This window comes from Leuciscus leuciscus (assembly GCF_965113295.1).
Source record: "Leuciscus leuciscus genome assembly, chromosome: 14".
Lineage (NCBI taxonomy): Eukaryota > Metazoa > Chordata > Actinopteri > Cypriniformes > Leuciscidae > Leuciscus > Leuciscus leuciscus.
The window spans coordinates 19,161,614-19,181,337 of record NC_138738.1 but is presented as its reverse complement, the minus strand read 5'-3'; the positions used below and the strand labels follow the sequence as shown (position 1 = coordinate 19,181,337).

The 19,724-nt window shown below is 37.8% G+C and overlaps 2 protein-coding genes across 6 annotated transcripts in view; both read left to right on the top strand.

The window, feature by feature from the left end:
• Nucleotides 1-6,484, top strand: part of kif1aa (kinesin family member 1Aa) — a 74,163-nt gene extending 67,679 nt beyond the window's left edge. For all 5 annotated transcript variants that reach the window (XM_082136052.1, XM_082136051.1, XM_082136054.1 and 2 more), the window contains 10 exons: nucleotides 263-396; nucleotides 493-554; nucleotides 652-797; nucleotides 899-1,096; nucleotides 1,200-1,271; nucleotides 1,526-1,650; nucleotides 2,593-2,721; nucleotides 2,874-3,066; nucleotides 3,148-3,266; nucleotides 3,355-6,484. In XM_082136052.1, coding sequence (XP_081992178.1) covers nucleotides 263-396; nucleotides 493-554; nucleotides 652-797; nucleotides 899-1,096; nucleotides 1,200-1,271; nucleotides 1,526-1,650; nucleotides 2,593-2,721; nucleotides 2,874-3,066; nucleotides 3,148-3,266; nucleotides 3,355-3,397 — 1,221 coding nt within the window. In that variant the 3' untranslated portion in view covers nucleotides 3,398-6,484. The remainder of the gene's footprint in view (nucleotides 1-262; nucleotides 397-492; nucleotides 555-651; nucleotides 798-898; nucleotides 1,097-1,199; nucleotides 1,272-1,525; nucleotides 1,651-2,592; nucleotides 2,722-2,873; nucleotides 3,067-3,147; nucleotides 3,267-3,354) is intronic.
• Nucleotides 6,485-11,436: 4,952 nt separating this feature from the next.
• On the top strand, nucleotides 11,437-19,447 carry scly (selenocysteine lyase). Its single transcript, XM_082190221.1, has 13 exons — nucleotides 11,437-11,550; nucleotides 12,007-12,122; nucleotides 12,226-12,335; nucleotides 12,641-12,741; nucleotides 14,301-14,484; nucleotides 14,699-14,826; nucleotides 15,646-15,807; nucleotides 15,895-16,001; nucleotides 16,123-16,159; nucleotides 16,250-16,333; nucleotides 17,958-18,060; nucleotides 18,281-18,356; nucleotides 19,115-19,447. Exons 2-13 carry the CDS (start codon nucleotides 12,010-12,012, stop codon nucleotides 19,266-19,268), a joined length of 1,359 nt encoding a protein of 452 aa, XP_082046347.1. The 5' UTR covers nucleotides 11,437-11,550; nucleotides 12,007-12,009; the 3' UTR covers nucleotides 19,269-19,447.
• The last annotated feature ends 277 nt before the right edge of the window (nucleotides 19,448-19,724 follow it).

Below are 19,724 nucleotides of genomic sequence, written 5' to 3'. Positions count from 1 at the left end.
TTTTGTAACAATGTGAAAGTCTTTACTCTCACCTTTGGTCGCTGTAGAGCTCTTTTGGCGTAATTGGTTGTTTTTGAATTTTTGTATGATGTTTAAATAACATGGACTAATGATTTCAACAGAATCATATACAACATATACAATCATAACAACCTTGGAGCTCATTGGAGCCCAACTGTTGTGCTCTATAGGTGTTGCTTGTTCTTGGTAATTGTAAGCACCATTTTAGATGGAAAAGCTTACAATGGTTTTCTTTTCCCAGATGGAGAACTGCACACAGCCCACAGTGATAACCAAAGACTTATGCATGGTGTTCTACTCGCGAGACGCCAAGCTCCCGGCATCTCGCTCCATCAGAAACCTCTTCAGCAGTGGCACCTTGAGGCCATCTGAAGGGTACGGCTGCTTTAAATTACAGCAGAAGTCCTTTGCAGTGTTCCTCTTATAATTGAAGTTACCATAAGGTTTTCTGTTGTATGTTTTTACACGTAGAAACCGCGTAACTGGTGTGTATGAGCTCAGTCTGTGCCACCTGGCTGATGCAGGGAGCCCAGGTAAGACACTAGTCTGTTTATCTGAGGATTTATGAGATGCTGGGCAGTTTACATTTTAGGGGAAGTTCTGCTGTTGAAATGACACCTGAATGTGCAGGAATGCAAAGACGGCGCAGGAGGGTGCTGGATACTTCGGTGGCGTACGTGCGAGGGGAGGAGAACCTGGCTGGCTGGAGGCCCCGCAGTGACAGCCTCATCCTGGACCATCAGTGGGAGCTGGAGAAATTGAGCCTCCTGCAGGAGGTGAGAACATCTAGTTATTTTTTTAATGTGAAATGACAAGAATGTGTCATTGGCGGCCCTGCTGAGTATCTGAGACTTCATTTCCTTCTGCGGTATGTTAGGTGGAGAAAACTAGACACTACCTCCTCCTTAGGGAGAAGCTGGAGTCCACCCTGCTGCTGGGCCAGGAGTCGCTGCTGTCCTGCGGGAGTGAAGATCTAACCGAGTCCTCTTCCCCATCCACCCACCTGGGCCTGGGCCACAGCCCCGGCCCCGGCCCCGAAACACCCAACGAGAGGCAGAAGGAGCTGGCTGCAAAGGTTTTTTAAAATTTAAGATTTTTTAAGATCACTTCAGGAAATCATGAGAAAAAGGCTCTTGTCAATCAGTTTAACGTTCCCCTTTTCTGTTTATCCCCAACAGTGTCTGCGTTTGCTTAACCACTCCTTTAACAGGGACTACAGCCATGTGTGTGTTAGCGCCAGTGAGAGCAAGGTGAAGATATTAAGAATATTTTACACTATTTTACACGTTTTCCTTCTGTCAGTTATCAACAATACATTAAGAAGCTTTTAGGAGCTCAGGCCGCTGAGAATATATCGCCTTAAAAAAAGAGTTCTGACTATTGCTGCAGAAACCTACAGAAATGAGATTTTAGTCATGTGAAGATTTCTGAAGATATCTTTTTTTGAAGGAGCATGTTGTGTTCTGTGTTTAATGACGGTTTTCTCTGTTGTGATGTGTTGTAGTTGAGTGAGATGTCAGTAACTCTTTTGAAAGACTCAGCCTCAGTGTGTGCTGAAAGCACTCTCACACCGTCCTCCACATGTCCATCACTTGTGGAGGGACGCTACGGCCACAACACCGATCTCAGGTCAGTAAATAATGACTGCTGTCTCATTTAGAGATTTAAAAGAATTTTAACAAGCTGATTTATGCAATACAGACTAAAAAATTCTAAAATTACAGTTTTTAAAATGTTTTTGTTTCTGGCCTCTCCCGCCTACTATTGATCAGACTGAGGGGTGTTTACTCGTAAAACTTTTTATGCGTTTTGGCCGTTCAGTTACACGACAACGATGTTTTGGGGGCCTGAAAACGCATACTTTTGTAAATGGGTTTCAAAGTCCAGTTTTTTTAAAACGATACCGTTATCACCTCCGTGTAAACTACAAAAATGTGAATTTGTGAAAACTGTGATGCCATGAGCATGCGTGTATTACGTGTTCAGTCTGTAGGTGCGTATTGTTTCTTTACAAAGTAATATCTTCAACTACTGGCCTGGCATGCACAATACAGCGTTTTCAGTCATTTTCGTGGATCCGGGGATCGTTTTGACAATGGTGTCGCATGTACTCGAAAAACACAAACGAAAAACGTTTCTGTGTTTAGTACATTGGTGTCATGTAAGCGTACCCTTAAGCCCAGAGTATACTTTGGTTTTTACGTGTACACGAGGGTCCACTGTGTGATGCAAATATTGTCACCAGAATATATATACATTTATAAATATAAATTATATGATACATATAAATGTAAATTTCACTAAATAATTTGGATGCTAGAAAGCCTAAAAAGTATGTCTAACCAAGTTGTGTTACAAATTTCGAGTTGATATCACAAAAATGTTGCCCTCTGAAAGGAAACACAATGTCCAATTTTGAGTGCTTATGGATTTGAATGAATGTCCACTATCAGGGCACTGACAGGTACAGGCTATATTGTCATGTTTAGGAACATTAGTCTAACTGACACCATCTAGTCTAACTAATACAGTAGTTAGTAACATCTGTATTCTTACTGCTCATATGTGCAGACCCCCAACACCTCGATCTCGTGCTGTCAGCCCCATCCCTGAGTCTGAAACAGAGGGCAAGAAGTCTCCTCAACCGTCCAGATCAAGGACCCACACTTTCGTGCCAGATATTCAGGAAATCCGTGTCAGGTAAAAAAAAAATGTGTAAAATAAAAAAATCATTATACAGAAGATAAGCAATTCCTTTTTATTTGCCTGCAAATTAAATAAAATTTCTGAGATTTCATGAATTTACATGTTTGGAAGATGACTCTAACCTGTACTCTATTTTATTGTCGTAGCCCAATTGTGTCAAAGAAAGGTTATTTGCACTTCCTGGAGCCCCACAGTAATGGCTGGGTTAAGAGATATGTGGTGGTACGCCGACCTTATGTCTACATCTACAACACAGAGAGAGACACAGTGGAAAGGGCCATTCTTAACCTGTCCTCGGCACAAGTGGAGTACAGCGAAGACCAGCAGGCCATGCTGAAGGTAAAACATCTACAAATATTTTATTTTATTTATTTTCGAGTAAACGACTGAACTGTAACCCAATGTCTGTCTGAACTGCAGACCCCCTACACGTTTGCGGTATGCACAGAGCATCGTGGGATACTCCTTCAAGCCAGTAATGACAAGGAGATGCATGACTGGCTGTATGCCTTTAACCCTTTGCTTGCTGGATCTATCAGGTACAGTGAGGCACATATCTAACTCTTTCACACACACAAAAAAATACCTTACATGCCAATATTTGTTCATTTGTCTTCTTCCTGTCAGGTCTAAACTGTCTAGAAGAAGAGCCGGGCAGATGAGGTTTTGAGCCCACCACATGTACAACTCTTCGAGGACAAAAAACACTAAGGACTATACTTGTAAATAGATCTACTGACAGATCCCCCAGTTCCTGTGCTCAATCAACTCTCTGACCCTCTGTTTCCTTCATGTGTGTACCTGCACCTGCCCACACTAGCACCAACTGTGCACCTGTATCTTAAAGGCCCCTTTGTTGTGCATCTACAGTGGCCTAAATATTCAACTTATAGCGCCAACAGAACAGGCTAACTACTTTTTCGGGTTAGAGATAGTATGCTTATGTAGTCTTCAGCAACATTTTAGAAAGTTTGAAAATTCTGAAGCTGTCAGCTCATGCAAACACATCTAAATTTGGTACTGTGAAGAGTGACGTCCATATCTTGAGTTTGGTGGGAAAATGGATCACATGGCCTTATTGTGCTGCTCCTGACTTGCAAGTCTTTGCGTTTAAAACTGGTTGGTATTTAAGTTAGCAGACCATATGTTTATTCATCTCTTGGCTATGGAAGATATAATTGATCAATGATAAGCAGTTCTTAGCAAGGAGCAGATGAATCACATCATACTACGCTCTTACTCTCTTTAAGTGCAGTTCTTGGACACAGTACAGCCCACCATAAATACTCATATACCTCTATAATGTTTCCCTTGTAAGGCCTTGAAATGCAGTTTTCAAAATAATCAGGACGCATGAGGAAAAATTTGGCAATGGAAAATGGTTGCATTCTCATATCTCTGTATGAGAACCGTTCATACAGATTTGGCCTATTTTTGTTGGAGTACTGGTCAGTAGATTTATCTAAAATGTATCATAATCCAGTCTAATATTTTATATATAAAAAAGATCGGTATCCCCAAATTATCTTATACAGTATCTGTCTAATTTATTTTTAAAATTTCTAATTAAGTCTTATCTAGTTAGGTATTTATTTAACATGTTTTTATTTATTTCAGCATGTATTTATTGACAAAGACTGTAATATTTTTTGAAGAAGTACAGTGCAATTTCTGCATATGACACTTTTTTTTTTATCATGAGTTGACTAAGCTCCATTTTACTGACCGCACTGCTCTCATTCCCCCAACACGACGAAATGCATTTGGGGAACAGGTTAGAATTGAATGCTGGGATAGCTGCTATAACATGTAGATTACTTGAATTTTACTTTTTAGAGGTTAACTAGTTTTGGTTAAGAAAAAGGTTTGTCAGGTAGAGAAACATTATCATTATTGCCCAGAATCCTACATGAGTGTTTGTATAGTGGTCAGTTTTGGAAAATGGAAGGTTTAGAAGTTTGTTAGAACAAATCAAATGTACATTACTGATGGAATTTTCTATACGCACCCCAGAGAGTGATGAGATATGATTTGTGCCTCTTGCATCATCTACTCTGTTTTTGTTTTACAATTTTCATCATCCACTTTCAGTACCACCCTTTCTCTTTGTGTGTAATCATTCTTGTGCACAGGCAAAATCAGTTTTAATTACTTTTTAGATAGTTTTCATATTGCACATGCCCAACATATGACTAGGTTTTGAGATTTCTAAGCATGTCTAGATGGTGTAAATTTTTCCTCAACTGATTTTACTTGCAAATGAACTAAATAAATCTACTTATTCGCCCAGAAACATTTTTCATTTTAGGGACAAGTTTCTCATCTCTAACACCATCATGGACTCCAGAAATAAGCCCTTCTATTGTTTCAAATATCATTTTGGTCCTTTTTTTATTATTAAAATCATATAACATATCTGACGAGCTGATTGATTTCAACACAATACGTTTTAAATTTGTCTCAGGTCGAATTGTTGTGCTTATTTTCAATAGGCAAACCCCCTCAAAAACAGGAAACCATCTGAGCTGAGATCGCTGATAGTTGTTCAACTTCAGCCGAACTACATTTCATGGAATATGAAACAACATTTTTGAGTTATATAATACCAGAAGCTGTGATTTAGACATGTTTTCTGACAAAGAATTTGCTAGCAGGTGGAGTCCTGTGGGCCTGACCTTGACTTAGGCAGTTACTGGAGCAGAGCTCATGCTTTCCAGATGGCTTATAATGTGAGATGACTGGATGATCCTGCAATTTGCCTAACTAACACAAGCCTTTCACTCTTACTTGCATGTTCAGTGCACACATCAATTGTTCGCAAATCACCTGAGGTTCCTCCAGGGCAGCAAAATTCAAGCATATGTGTATGACTGAGGCCAGCCAACCTACAGCACATGCTCAGTACAGCAAGAATCTGAAACCCTGAACAAACCTCCACTGAAAGCCTTGATATGTCTATGAAATCTACACTTCTAATTCCAAAAAATCAGTTACTAATATGGGTGTTTAGGATGGTATTCTGTTTCTGTGAGTAAAAGCAGAAAGCATATCCCTGATATGATTCTCAAACCCTGAAGGTTCTCTGTTCATGCAACTTTTCCTTTTTCCATGTATGTCAATCAGCTTCAATTTACTTTCACGACCAGTTCAGAGTAAATAGAAACAATGCCACTACCTTTATAAACAAGTGCATATGTTAATAGTAATAGCAGGCGTGTCAACAAAATTATTTAAAAAAAAATATATATATATATAGTTAAAATAATCACTTTCAGTTTTAGTACACACTGTACAAGCAAATGTAAATTGTCTTAGTTTTTGTCTGTGCACCTTGTAGAAAGTAATGCAGAGAGCTGAATGGGATTGTTCGTTATAGCCTGTCCTAGAAATTTCCATAAAATGTTTCATTATCATGTTTCCAAGCTAAAAAACATTGCATCCATTTTACCACCTCCAAAAGTGTAAGAATGAATCATTTCTCATAATCGACACCAAATATCTGTGTGCTTCCATTCGCCTCTTATGCACAACTTCATTCATGAGCATTTTTTTCTGTCGTTTTCTCTCAGTTTTACTTGCCTTGTATATAAACATGATTGCTGTGAATGGTGTAATATGCAGTTGTAACCGGTTTGTACCATCTTCAGTGGGCAGTAGTTCAGTGTCTCTTTCTGAGTGTTGGAATTATGAGTCAAATGTTTGTGTACACTTAACACATTGACAGATATGAAATAAATGTGGAACTTATGCAACACTACGAATGACTTTGTCTCGTGTGTGCGTTTATTGATTTTGCCATTGTTTTATGCATGAGAAAATAAGAAAACTTTTTGAATGAGTGGTGCAGTGGTCCAATTCACATTGCACAGACAAACACCAACAAACAAGTTGTTTGTCTGTTGGATTTGGAATTTTCTGGAAAAATAAACAGTATAAACACTGATCCAACCAAACCCCCCAAAAACGTGGTTGTTATAGCTTTGTCTGTGAGGTGTGAATTTATTTGCCTTATGTCAGACCCCAGAAGACTAATTCGCCACTGGTTTCTTTGAGATTTCCATATGAGGTTTATAGGGTTTTTCGATTTATGAAGCCTGTAGTAAAATTGACTATACTTTGACGTTTTGTTCTACAACAAAAATAACACACAACCATAGTGAAAATTCAAAATGTATATCAGTTCTGTTCATTTTTGATAACAGGGCTGCTGTCACGCATTCAGCATGAATTGACACTTTGCACAAGCTCTCACGCCACACATCCATTTTCTCACTCAGAGAAAAATCGCGAAGCAAAAAGACATGACACCGACAGACAAGAGACAGAAGGTTAGTTTTGATATTGAACAAATTCTCAGCTGTCATATTCTGTCAATTTTATTTCAAATTCAACCAATAAATACCGTTTTGGTGCTTGTAAATGTGACAGATTGTTGTAGGGCCTCAGTTCAAGCACACGTGAACCGTTCATTTAGTAAATAAACAAGAATGAACAATAGGTAGCCTATGTTGAAAGAGACGGTAGGCCTACACTTACCGAAATGTATCCCTCATACATAATATCGATTAATCAGTGTTTTTCAACTGCGAAAGAGGTCAAAACAGCTGGACAACATTATGTCACAAGTCCACAACACCTCAGGAAAGCCATTTAATGACCATAGCACGTTAGTTGGCTAGAAAATTAGCTATAGAGGAATATTTAGCTAAATATGTGCACTATATTACATATTTATTGTATGTTTACTTATTTCATAAAAATATTATAACGTTGTTATTATAATAAAAAAACTTTATATTTAATTGAGTTGTTATTTTTAACCTTTAATAATCATACCAACTGACAGTGCTCTCCGTATAACATTAGGTGAGATTTTTTTCTTGAGAAAAATTTACATGTATCTACGGTACCTAATATGTATCCAAATGAATCGATATTGTATCATGATCGGAATCAAACCACAAGAATTAAATTCGTGAAATTTGTGTCAAGCAGTAAAAACAGTAGCCTAGTCATTGTACCATGTAAACATTGTAACATGTTGTCACTAAACCTATTAAAATTATGTTTATAATTATAAAAAAAAGGGTAATTGCGACAAGTAAAAAAAAAATGTATCTTAATTTTGAGTTTATAACTCGCAATTATTACTTTATTCTCACAATTGCGAGTTTATATCTGTTATGAACTGCTCCGAGACTCGAAGGAGAAGATCCAAATGCAGCTTTATTACAGAGTAGTCGTACAGGCAGGGTCAACAACAGCAAACAGATCAATGGAAGAAACACAGAGAACATCCAAATAACAGGCAGAGGTCAGGGCAGGCAGCAATTATCAGAGTCCAATAAACAATCCAAGTCAGGCCAGGCAGAGAAACAATCAGGAAACGGTGAAACAGTCCAAGGTCAGCAATACAAGAATCAAACACGGGTAAATAACGCTCAGAAATGCAGCAACAGTACAACAAGACTTCGCACTGAGTGAATGTGAAAACCAGGTATTTATGGTGTGAGTGAAACAAGGTGATAAGACACAGGTGAATGAGATGAGTGCTGAGTCCGGGCAGTGAGTTAAGGGAAATGTAGTTTGTGAGGAAGTGATCATAGTCTATTGTGGAGCGCCCTCTGGTGGCTCGCGAGGGCACTCCAGCTGGTGATCGTTACAATATCTCAACAGACTTCCATGTTATACGTATAGTAGCTTGAAATTAGATCGGGGATATAGAGTGTGAATATATGCATTATAATTATTTGCATATAACTTATGCAAATGAACTGATCCGATTGGAGAGCATATCAGAACATGAACCCACTGATCTGATGTGAATGAGCAGGACGATATTCCTGAATACACAGCATCTACCTCTGTCAGTAACACAGCTATGCCACTCATGGAAGCTACACAACAAAATCTTGCACAGATTCGCAAAATGTACCAGAGCTTGAATCAAACACAAGCTTCCATATTTTATGCAGTCCGAGACTGGTGCAAAAGAAGTGTCTCTGGTGAAAACCCACAGCAATTTCTGTATTTTTTGAATGGAGGAGCAGGTGTTGGTAAATCACATGTTATCAAATCTATTTATGCAGAAGCAACCAAGATTTTGCACAGGCTTCCATGCATACAAGAGCATACTGACATTTCCAAGCCAACCGTTCTTTTAACAGTATTCACAGGTACTGCAGCCTTTAACATCTCAGGTAAAACACTGTCTTCTGAAACTCCCAAGAAGCTTGAAGCTTCCATACCAAGGCCTGGGAAACAGCTTGGATGAAATCAGGGCAGATCTTTCTAATAAACACATTTTAATTATCGACAAAATATCAATGGTGTCAAAACAGTTGTTTGCCTGTGAACTGGTGACTGCAACAGATTAAAGGAAACCAGAAACCTTTTGGTGGCTTATCTTTATTATAGGAGATTATTCTCAATTACCACCTGTGGGAAGAGTAAAACCACTCTGTGTGCATGAGGACCATGTGCTGGACTTCTGGAAAGATCATTTTCAATTGATAACTATGACACAGATCATGAGACAGAGAGATGATCTTGCATATGCGGAGCTGCTCAACAGACTGAGAGTAAAAAAGAAGCACGAGAAGCTGACTGATGCAGACAAGCATGTTAGAAACTGTCATAAGATCCTCCCCTGAAGAATGTCCCACTGATGCATTACACATCTATGCAACCAATAAAGAGGTAGACAATCACAAAAGTGAAGCCATATCCTCCCGCTTTTCAAATATTATTAACATTGATGCACATGATTACAAAAAAGATCCCCGAACAGGAGGAATGAAAAGGCAAGCGGCACCATTTAAAAGAGACAAAATTACCGACTTCAAGCCTCTAATTGTTTGTGGTGACTTCAATGAAAATCAGCTTTCTCATTGCAAGTTTTCAACAAACCTATTCTCAATTTGTTTCATGATAAAGGACACACACAGCTAATCAGCACCGGGACAACAGAAAAAAACACTCTTCTGGACCCTGTCTTCATAAGTGGCGCACACTCAAATGTCAGAGCAGGAGTTCTACAGACGTATTACAGCTATCATGATCCTGTGTATTGTGTTTAGATACATCAAATATATCAAAATCTGCATAGATCACACATTCAACACTACTGTAAGATAACATCATGATTTTAGAAAAATAATAATGCTAATACAAATGCACATAAATTCAATGTATACACTGTTTACATTTTGTGTCTACTTCTTGTGTGCATGTGTGTGAGTGTGTTAGTTATAGACTGTGTGTGTGTGTGTGTGTGTGTGTGTGTGTGTGTGTGTGTGTGTGTGTGTGTGTGTGTGTGTGTGTGTGTGTGTGTGTGTGTGTGTGTGTGTGTGTGTGTGTGTGTGTGTGTGTGTGTGTGTGTGTGTGTGTGTTAGATAAGTAATGAATGGAGAGTGAATGTCCTTTCCAAGGATCGCCACCTTGACGTGGTGGAAAGGCTTGTGTGTTCCAGTGATCCCAAGAGTGAGTATTTCTGGAGCTTTAGACTAAGTGCAGTCATAATGGGCATTAACTAAATAAAATAATGTTTTAAGCATAATTACTTGATTTTGTCTTTCTTGATCCACACACACATTCAGACACACTCACTTACACACACACACACACACACACACACACACACACACACACACACACACACACACACACACACACACACACACACACACACACTCAGAATTTATGAGTTTAAAGTGTATGAATTCACACCATGGAGTGTTAATAGTATTTTGCTCATTCTCTTCCCGAAATCAATTAGTAATACCAGTGTTGAATCAGACTTGTCGTTCTTTATGACATTGACCTTCATTAATTTCAGTGCTTCTATGGAAGCTTTTCCGCTATTGAATATATATATATATATTTTTAAATGCATATATATATATGTGTTTTCATAAAGATCGACAAGTCTGATTCAACGCTGGCATTACTAATTGATTTCGGGAAGAGAAAGAGCAAAATACTATTAACTAGCCACTAGCCACACAGGAATTACAAATAACAACACCTTTTACCAGAATTTGCCATACAAAAAAGTTTGTATGTGTCTGGCAACAATGCTTCTCAGCACAGGGATTTGATTGGCTATAATAGTTAATTGTCTTATCTTTTGTAAGGTCAGTTCTCATTGTGATATAGCCTATATATATATTTTTTTTTTTTTATGTCATTTGCAAATGGATCACTAGCTCTCAACTAGGCTACAACAAGACCTAACTTCTTTTACAGCTCTTATATCTTTTCCTTTATCCCCTGAAATCCCTTCTAATGTCCACTTAAATCCCTTAATCCTTTAATTCCACCAATGTTCAAGTTACGCGGCCTTAATTGCTTAGGCTAGTAGTATCTATTTTCATGCTGCTGCTGCTACTACTTATTTTTTAGCTATTATCATCTATTCCATAGGTAGGCTACCAGTTATTCTGTAGATATTAGTGTTTATTCTGTAGGTACTAGTATGTTTTTTTTAAGAAACTAGTTAAATGTTAAAACAGTTTCCATTCTGTCTTGCCTCAAATCTGATGAACACAATTTTAACGCTACTACGACGAAGGTTTAGTTCATGAATATTAATAACGTAACGTGCCACGAACAATACAACTACACGACGGGACGCCCTTTAATGTTTACCATGACGTCAGCACGATCTGATTAATATTCATGAACCAAGCCTTCGCTGTAGTAGAGAAACAGCGACCGTCTAGAAAGGAGTGCGTTTCCGGTTCTAAGTTCAACGTGCTGCGATCTGCCGTATCACCAGTTTAACCGTGAATCATTGACAGGACATACGCTTAAGAATAAAAGGTCAGTAAATGGTACATAATTACATAGGTTCATCAGGTTTGTCAGTAGCTGCTAGTTATCTCAGCGACGGTTTTTGTAAAGCGACTGTTAAGGCAATTTAAGTGTTTTAGCTGTCATGCTACTAGACAACATACACAGTAATGTGACTCGACCAGCAGTCAATCATCTAAAGTGAATCAAAGTGCAATAAATGACTTGCGCGATTTTATTGCATGAAACTTAATTTAGATTCAATTTCAACCTTGTATTAACAACCATAGCTTGTCTAAACCAAGAAAAAAAAGTATATAACTTATGTTGTATGTGTGACGAGTGACTGACGACCCAACAAGCCTTTTTATGACCCGTATTACTGTTTTTGTCGTTAGTGGTCATAATTTTAAAGCAAGTTTTATTGCCATGCATGTTTAGACTGATGTACAGTATTTTGTCCTTTTATCTACCAATGTAATCCAGATAATGGCTGAGAAGATTGATACCCCTGTCATCCTGGATCATAATTTATGGGGAACCTTAACACCTCATTGTACATCTGACCTGAATCATCATGGTGTGGCTGATGGGCCAGACAGGTAATGAATATGCCAATATCAATCCTAGACTGGACATGTCATTCGCATTCAATACGCCACATGCTCCAGAATGTAGTTTGTTAAACAGCTTTGTCTGCTGCAGAATATACATGGATTACAACGCCACCACACCAGTCGATCCAGAGGTGATCAGGGTTGTTACTGATGCTTTAACTGATGCATGGGGAAATCCCAGCAGTAATTACCTACCAGGTATGAGGCTCTCAAAGATAGATGTATGGCAGACCTCGACCACTGACATATCACATTTAAAGGGATGATCCACCCAAAAATGAAAATTCTGTCATCATTTACTCACACTCACGTCTTTCCAAACCTTCGTGGATTTCCATTTACTTCCATTGTATGGGCAAAAAAACACTGATGCATTTCTCAAAAGAAAGAAAGTCCAACAGGTCTGGAATAAAATGAGGGTTTGTAAATGACGACAGAATTGTCAGTTTTGGGGGAGAACTATCCCTTAAACACATGCTCATATAGTTTTCCACCAATACTAGGTCTGAATGCCAGAGACATCATTTACCATTCCAGAGACACCATTGCAAGGATGGTTGGTGGAAAAGCAGCTGACATTATTTTTACTTCAGGAGGAACTGAGGTGAGGGTTTCAAGAGCACAGTTCAAACAGAATTTAGCAAATGTTCTTTTACATTTGAACACAATATTGAAGGCCTTAAAAGCTGTTTCATATGGGTAATTCACATTTTATGAAAACAATAATTATAGTGAGTAAAAAATAATAGTAAAATAAATGAATGGACTTTTTAATGTATCTTTTTTTCTGCAATTTCACTTCTGTTGTAGCTCTGTTCTAGACCCGATAAAGGTGCAGTCACATTTACAGTCACTTCAATATGAATCTCCGTGATCGGGAGTCTCACATGAGCATCAATTTTATTTATGTGACTGCACCTTTGATATCGTAGGTTCCTTTATAATAAATAACTTATAATAAATAACTTATGTGTCCACTCATTTGTAGTTGTACTTAATTAATGCATGTAATGTATTAATTTAGTTCAGTAATTGCCTGTTCACACCAAAACCAATATTAACTACATAAATTGAATGCAATAAACATTTTCATTTTAATGAATGATAATGTGTCTATTTAGACCAACACAAGTTTTTTTAAGGAGAGGTGTTCTAATTTATTTCCATCGCCGGGAAAGGCTTTAATGTCCACATCCGGACGCATGTGTCGTGTCCGCACAGCTTTCAAAGTATACTAGCGTATAGTTATACATAAGTAGACTAGCACGGATGGTCGAGTTCGACACATGCTCCGAACAATTGCGTATTGCCACCTAGTGGAATCATCTGTCTCGTCTGTCTTTCTTGCGCATGCGCTGTTGTATGAAACGTTTTAATATTTAACACGTAACAAAGTAAAATTCTAGCTTCCGGCCAAAACGGCCATACGCAGTCTACTTGCCCCTAATGTGCAACTTATGAAACTTATGACGTCAGAAGTAGCGTAGTGCGTCATGGCGTAGTGTAAATATCAAGTGGAATCCGTATGTTTGTTTGGCCGGAAGCTAGTTATTTTACTTTATAAAGTTTTAAATATGAATATTTGTCTTACACAAGCTCACCATTTTGCTTCAGAAGGCCTTTATTAACCCACAGCAGCCGTTTGGAGTTTGTTTATGATGGATGGATGAATGCACGTTTTTTAGCTTCAATCTGTTGGTTGCAATCCACTGCCATTATAAAACTTGGAAGAGCCAGGATATTTTTTGATATAGCTCCGATTGTATTCGTCTGAGAGAAGAAAGTCATATACACCTAGGATGGCTTGAGGGTGAGTAAATCATGGGCTAATTTTCATTTGAAAGTGAAATAATCCTTTAACCTTTTAATAACAGAGGAAGAATCTGGAATCGGCTCTAGTCTCTGTAGTCTTGTATTTGGTGTTGATTCATTTTCATTCATTTCTACTGATAAATCACATGGAAATTTGGACCGAACATTCGTGTTGGTGTGAACAAGCCTTTACAAATGAAAGACTATCCGTAAGGCTTCTTGTGGTAGTCCTAATGATGCATGACGCTTGTGTTGAGAGGTGCGTTGAATACAAGAAAAAAAATGCAGGTATTCAGAAGAAATGATTCCACTTTATCATTATTTAGCTCTCTTTTTCTCCTGGACTTTCAGGCCAATAATCTGGTGTTTCACACAGCTGTGGAGCACTTCAGGAAGAGCAAGACGTCTGCAGAGGGAGGCATGAACAGCCAGCAGCTGAATGGAAGAGGCTCCTTACCTCATATTATCATCTCTAATGTGGAGCATGACTCCATCAAACTCACAGCTAAACACTTGCTAAAAGAGGGCAAAGCAGGTTAGTTACCAGGACTGGACTTTTGGTCTAAAACTTCAAATGGAGACTTTTTCTCTAAAGGTTTAGCTTGAGGAAGTGGACATTACCTCAATTTACTACTATAACTGAGAATATTGCACCAAAATGTGTCTATTGCTATCTGTATTAAAATATGAATATGAATGAATGCAAGATATTTGTGCTCTGATTGGACCTTATTGGATTCTCGTTGTAGATGTCACATTTGTGCCCGTTTCCAAGGTGACGGCTCGGGTAGAGGTTGAGGATGTCATTACAGCGATTCGTCCGACCACCTGCTTGGTGTCGATCATGCTGGCCAATAATGAGACAGGCATCATTATGGTGAGCAGGTTGCCCTGACAGCAGTGTGTCAAACTATTTCAGTTAAACAATATATTATGGCTTTTTTGGCCATTGGGACAAGGCTTTATTGTAAGGCTGCACAATATATCGAAATTATCTAAATATTGCAAATGTATATATCGCGATATGAATATCGCAACGGCTTGCAATAACTGGGGTCATGAACAAAAGACAGAGAAAATCACTCACTGCTCTTGGCTGAATAACTTTTGTAGCTTTAATAAGAATCAGTGTATATTTAATTCAGACAGTGAAAACTAAGCAGTGTTTTATTTTTACGTTTGATTATTCAGTTCCTGTTGTTTAATAAACCTAATGTAGGATAACATGATACCCTAAACCCTCTGATTTATACTGATGTTAAAATAACACTTCTTTTATTAACTATTAACTTCTTGCTACAGTAAAACACTTCTGTTCACTTTCAGAAGTTGTAGGGATGTTTTCTTGTCGGAAAAATAATGTGAAACACGTATGTAAGTTATATAATTTTTTATATTTTAAAGATAATTTAAGTTTATTTTACACACTTTAAGCATTATCATATCGCAGTATTTAATGAGTTATCGCATATCACATTTTTCTTCAATACCGTGCATCGCTACTTTATTGTGAGTGTGAAATTGCATTTATAAACAAGTTTTTTATAAACATTGTTAAAGAGTAACTTGCATTGTAGATGTAGTATGGCCAGTTAAGTTTTGCTGTGCTAATGAAAATAATACTGTAGATTTTTTTTTTTCTGTTATGATTTAGAATAAGCACTCAGAGTAACTGATGAGATTCTCCCTTCAACAGCCAATTAAGGATATTTGTCAGAGGGTGAAGGATATAAACAAACAGAGGGCAACATCAGCTCCCACAATCCTCCTACACACTGATGCAGCCCAGGCTATCGGAAAGATACGAGTGGATGCACATGAGCTGGGAGTAGACTACATTACCATTGTAGGACACAAGGTAAGTAACAAGAGACGCTGTTGATATCGCATCTCTCTCTAAGCGAAGAAAATTAGAGATCACAATCCTGTTGATGGTGTGTTCCAGTTTTATGGCCCTCGAATCGGTGCTTTGTTCGTGAATGATCCTGGAACCACAACCCCTGTTTATCCTTTGCTTTTTGGAGGAGGACAAGAGCGCAACTTCAGGCCAGGGTATGACATAGTTTATTGTGTGATGTGGTTTCATGTATGGGTGATGAATTACTGAACATAATTAAAATAAGTATGTTACCGACTCTGAAATTAATACTGTGGTTATCTCTTTATTTTTCAGAACTGAGAACACAGCAATGATAGCAGGCCTGGGAAAGGTAAAACTCACTCAGTATGAAGTTTGCTGTTTGTACATGTGAAAAAACAAAAATCAATACCTTTTTCTTTTCTTTTTTTGGGGGGTAAAGGCTGCCGAATTGGTAAGCTTAAATCTAGCTGAGTATGAAGCCCATTTCCTGGATATCCGATGTTATCTAGAGCAGAAGCTGCTTGTAAGTCTTGTTTCTGCTTTATAGATGACTGGTACAAATATTTCAGTGGATATTACTTTAGTATATATTAGTGCTTTCAAATCAATTAATCGCGAATAATCGCATCTGACATAACAGTTTGTGTGTGTGTGTGTGTGTGTGTGTGTGTGTGTGTGTATACAGTACAGGTCAAAAGTTTGGAAACATCACTATTTTTAACATTTTTGAAAGAAGTCTCTTATGCTCATCAAGGCTGCATTTATTTGATCAAAAATACAGAAAAAACACTAATAGTGAAATAGTATTACAATTTAAAATAATGGTTTTCTATTTTATTAAAACAAGATAAATAAGGATGTGATTAATCGCGATTAAAATGTTTATTTATTTACAGCCCTATGTATACGTGCACACATATATTTACAAACTTTTACGTTAGATGTGATTGTAATTAATTGATTTGACAGCACTGATGAATCGCATCTAACTTAAACATTTATATATACATATTATTGGTGTGTGTGTGTATATGCAGTCAAAACAAAATTTATTCAGACACCTTCAACATTTCTCACATTATCACAGTTTATTCGCTATAGTTTAAATGGTAATAAAATATGACAAGAGCTCAGAGTTATCAAATCAATTGATATTTCACTGGTTTTGTCCATCCTTCTGTTAGACTGTCTCACAAATGAATTAGGTTGAATAGCTGTCAGCTGTTAAATTTAAACACACAATTAGATAATACCAATTTAGGTCAACCCTATTACCAAGCAATGCTTAATTTTGTTCAGTCTGTGGTGTAAAAAGGTCGCATTAGCAATTAAAGAAAAAACACTTAAGCAAAACATAATAATAGTAATAATTTGTTACATTTATATAGCGCTTTTCTAGGTATTCAAATAGAAGGGGGGAATTCTCCTCAACCACCACCAATGTGCAGCATCCACCTGGATGATGCGACGGCAGCCATATTGCGCCAGAACGCCCACCATTTACCGGCTTATTGGTGGAGAGGAGACACATTGATGAAGCCAATCAGTATATATGAGGATGATAAGGATGGGAAGAGGCCAATGGGCAAATTTGGAAAGGATCCCGGGGTTACACCCCTACTCTTTTTCCAAAGGACATCCTGGGATTTTAAATGACCACAGACAGTCAGGACCTCGGTTTAACATCTCATCTGAAGGACGGTGTTATATGACAGTATAGTGTCCCCATCACTTTACTGGGGCGTTAGGACCCACACAGACCACAGGGTGAGCACCCCCTGCTGGCCTCACTAACACTTCCTCCGGCAGCAACCTAGTTTTCCCCAGGAGGTCTCATATCCAGGTACTGACCAGGCTCAACCCTGCTTGGCTTCAGTGGGCAACCAGTCCAGAAACCAAAAACACGGCCACGGCAAGTGTCTGAATAATTTTTGGTCCCAAATATTTGGGTATAATATGTCACAGTTTACTTTATTTTTCTATCCTCACTTACATAAATGAACTATAGTGTCCTGCACCCACTAGATAAAAAAAAATCTAAAATTATATCTGGTGTCTGAATATTTTTTGGTTTGACTATACACACACACACACACACACACACACACTTTTTTTTTTCTTTTTTTTATTGTATTAACATTTTTCAGGCTGTCTTTGGAAAAGATAAGATTCACTTTAACAGCCATTTTGATGGATCAGGCGTTTTGCCCAACACATGCAATGTTTCCATTCTGGGAAGAGGACTTCAAGGTGAGTGGATGGCCTCATAATTTGTCTTTCACAGTACATAATTATATATGATTATACCTCCTGATATTTATAGGTGGCTCCATTTTCCATAACAGCATCAGTGATGTTTATTTTTTCCACATGTTTATTGGTCAGAAGTAGGTCAGGTCTTGACCCTGCAGATTTGTAAAACACAAGAGCTCTTGTGAATAATTGATAAGACTCTTCCCCCCTGCCGTAGGGCGTAGAGTGCTGTCCACCTGTAGGAGGTTGTTGGCCAGTGTGGGTGCTGCCTGCCACTCAGACAGAGGAGACCAGTAAGTCATCTGTACTTACAATCAAAATATTTGGGGTCAATATCAGTTGATTTTTGTATAAGGACAGTTGTGAGTTTTCTCCAGTTTTGTCAAATCCTGTCCCTTGAACCCCTAAATGATTTTTGTTTACGGATGTGCTCTTAAATCCCCCCAAAAAATTCATAATAATTTAAATACAAATATTTTTTAAAAAAGATATATTTTAAATTGTATATTACAAGATATAACCAACGATACAAATGTTGAAACATGGTTTTCAGCTTCTTATGGTTAACAAGCTCACCTCTTAAGGCCTGTTTACACTAAGAACAATAACTATAATGATAACTATATTAGTGTCCACATCATCGGCGATAATGTGGTTTATTCTAAACACACTCTTCAGGTAAGTTCTGTGAACATAATTTATGGTTATATTATTGTTTTATTTATCGTTCTTGGTGTGGACAGTCTTTAATCGGGTAGGCTAGCATGTCTTACACATTGCTACATATACAAAGCAAACCTTCAACGCAAATTTCATGCTTTCATTGTTAAATATTTTCTATAAAAAAGTATAATGATGGCTCAAAGAGTACATGTTTAAATGTTTAAGTGATTAGAGCGCACAAAAACAAAGGTTCACTAGAACGCGGAAAATGAAGTATATCTGGGCCTTTAGTCTGAATAAACCTTGATGTGTTCGTTCTTTTCATAAGATTTAAAAAAATATTTCGCTTAATCCTTATGGAAATTTTGTTGTGCTCTCAATTCCTTAGACCTTCCCATATTCTTCTAAGCTGTGGGATTCCGTATGATGTGGCTACCAACGCTCTGAGGATTAGTGTGGGTAGAAGTACCTCCCGTGAAGATGTGGACATTGTCGTGGAGGATCTGAGAGACACTGTAGAGCAACTGGAGCGAATGAACTAGCACCATTTGTTCCCTGAGGTGTGGATGTTGCACAATGGTTTATTTAGTCTACAGCTATGTGGCTTTGCACTAATTCGATAGTGTCATGAGTATAGTATTCAGGTTTTAAGGTCATCATCAGGTTGCACTATATGGATCTAAAAACTATTTATTAAACGGAATATTATATTTGATCTAAATTTTATTTGGTTTAAACATTTGTTATATGGAACTGCAGGGAATTTACTGTAGCAGATAAATAGTTTTTGGGTGTAATATATGTATCTTCTACGATAATATATTGTAATTGTTATTTTAGCAATGTGCGAGCTGACATTGAGTATGTCCCTCACTTTGCATAAACCAAACAAAAGCACACCTTGAGAGTCCACCCTATTCAGTTAGAATGTCCCCAAAATTCAAAATATCGGGGCAAAACGTTTCGCTGTATGTGTTTTTGTCTTTTATATTTATATC

Coding starts and splice junctions, on each gene's coding strand:
- scly (XM_082190221.1), top strand. CDS start 12,010: ATGGCTGAGAAGATTGATACCCCTGTCATCCTGGATCATAATTTATGG. Junction 12,336..12,640: donor CAGCAGTAATTACCTACCAG/GTATGAGGCTCT, acceptor CACCAATACTAG/GTCTGAATGCCAGAGACATC. Junction 16,334..17,957: donor ATCTAGAGCAGAAGCTGCTT/GTAAGTCTTGTT, acceptor AACATTTTTCAG/GCTGTCTTTGGAAAAGATAA.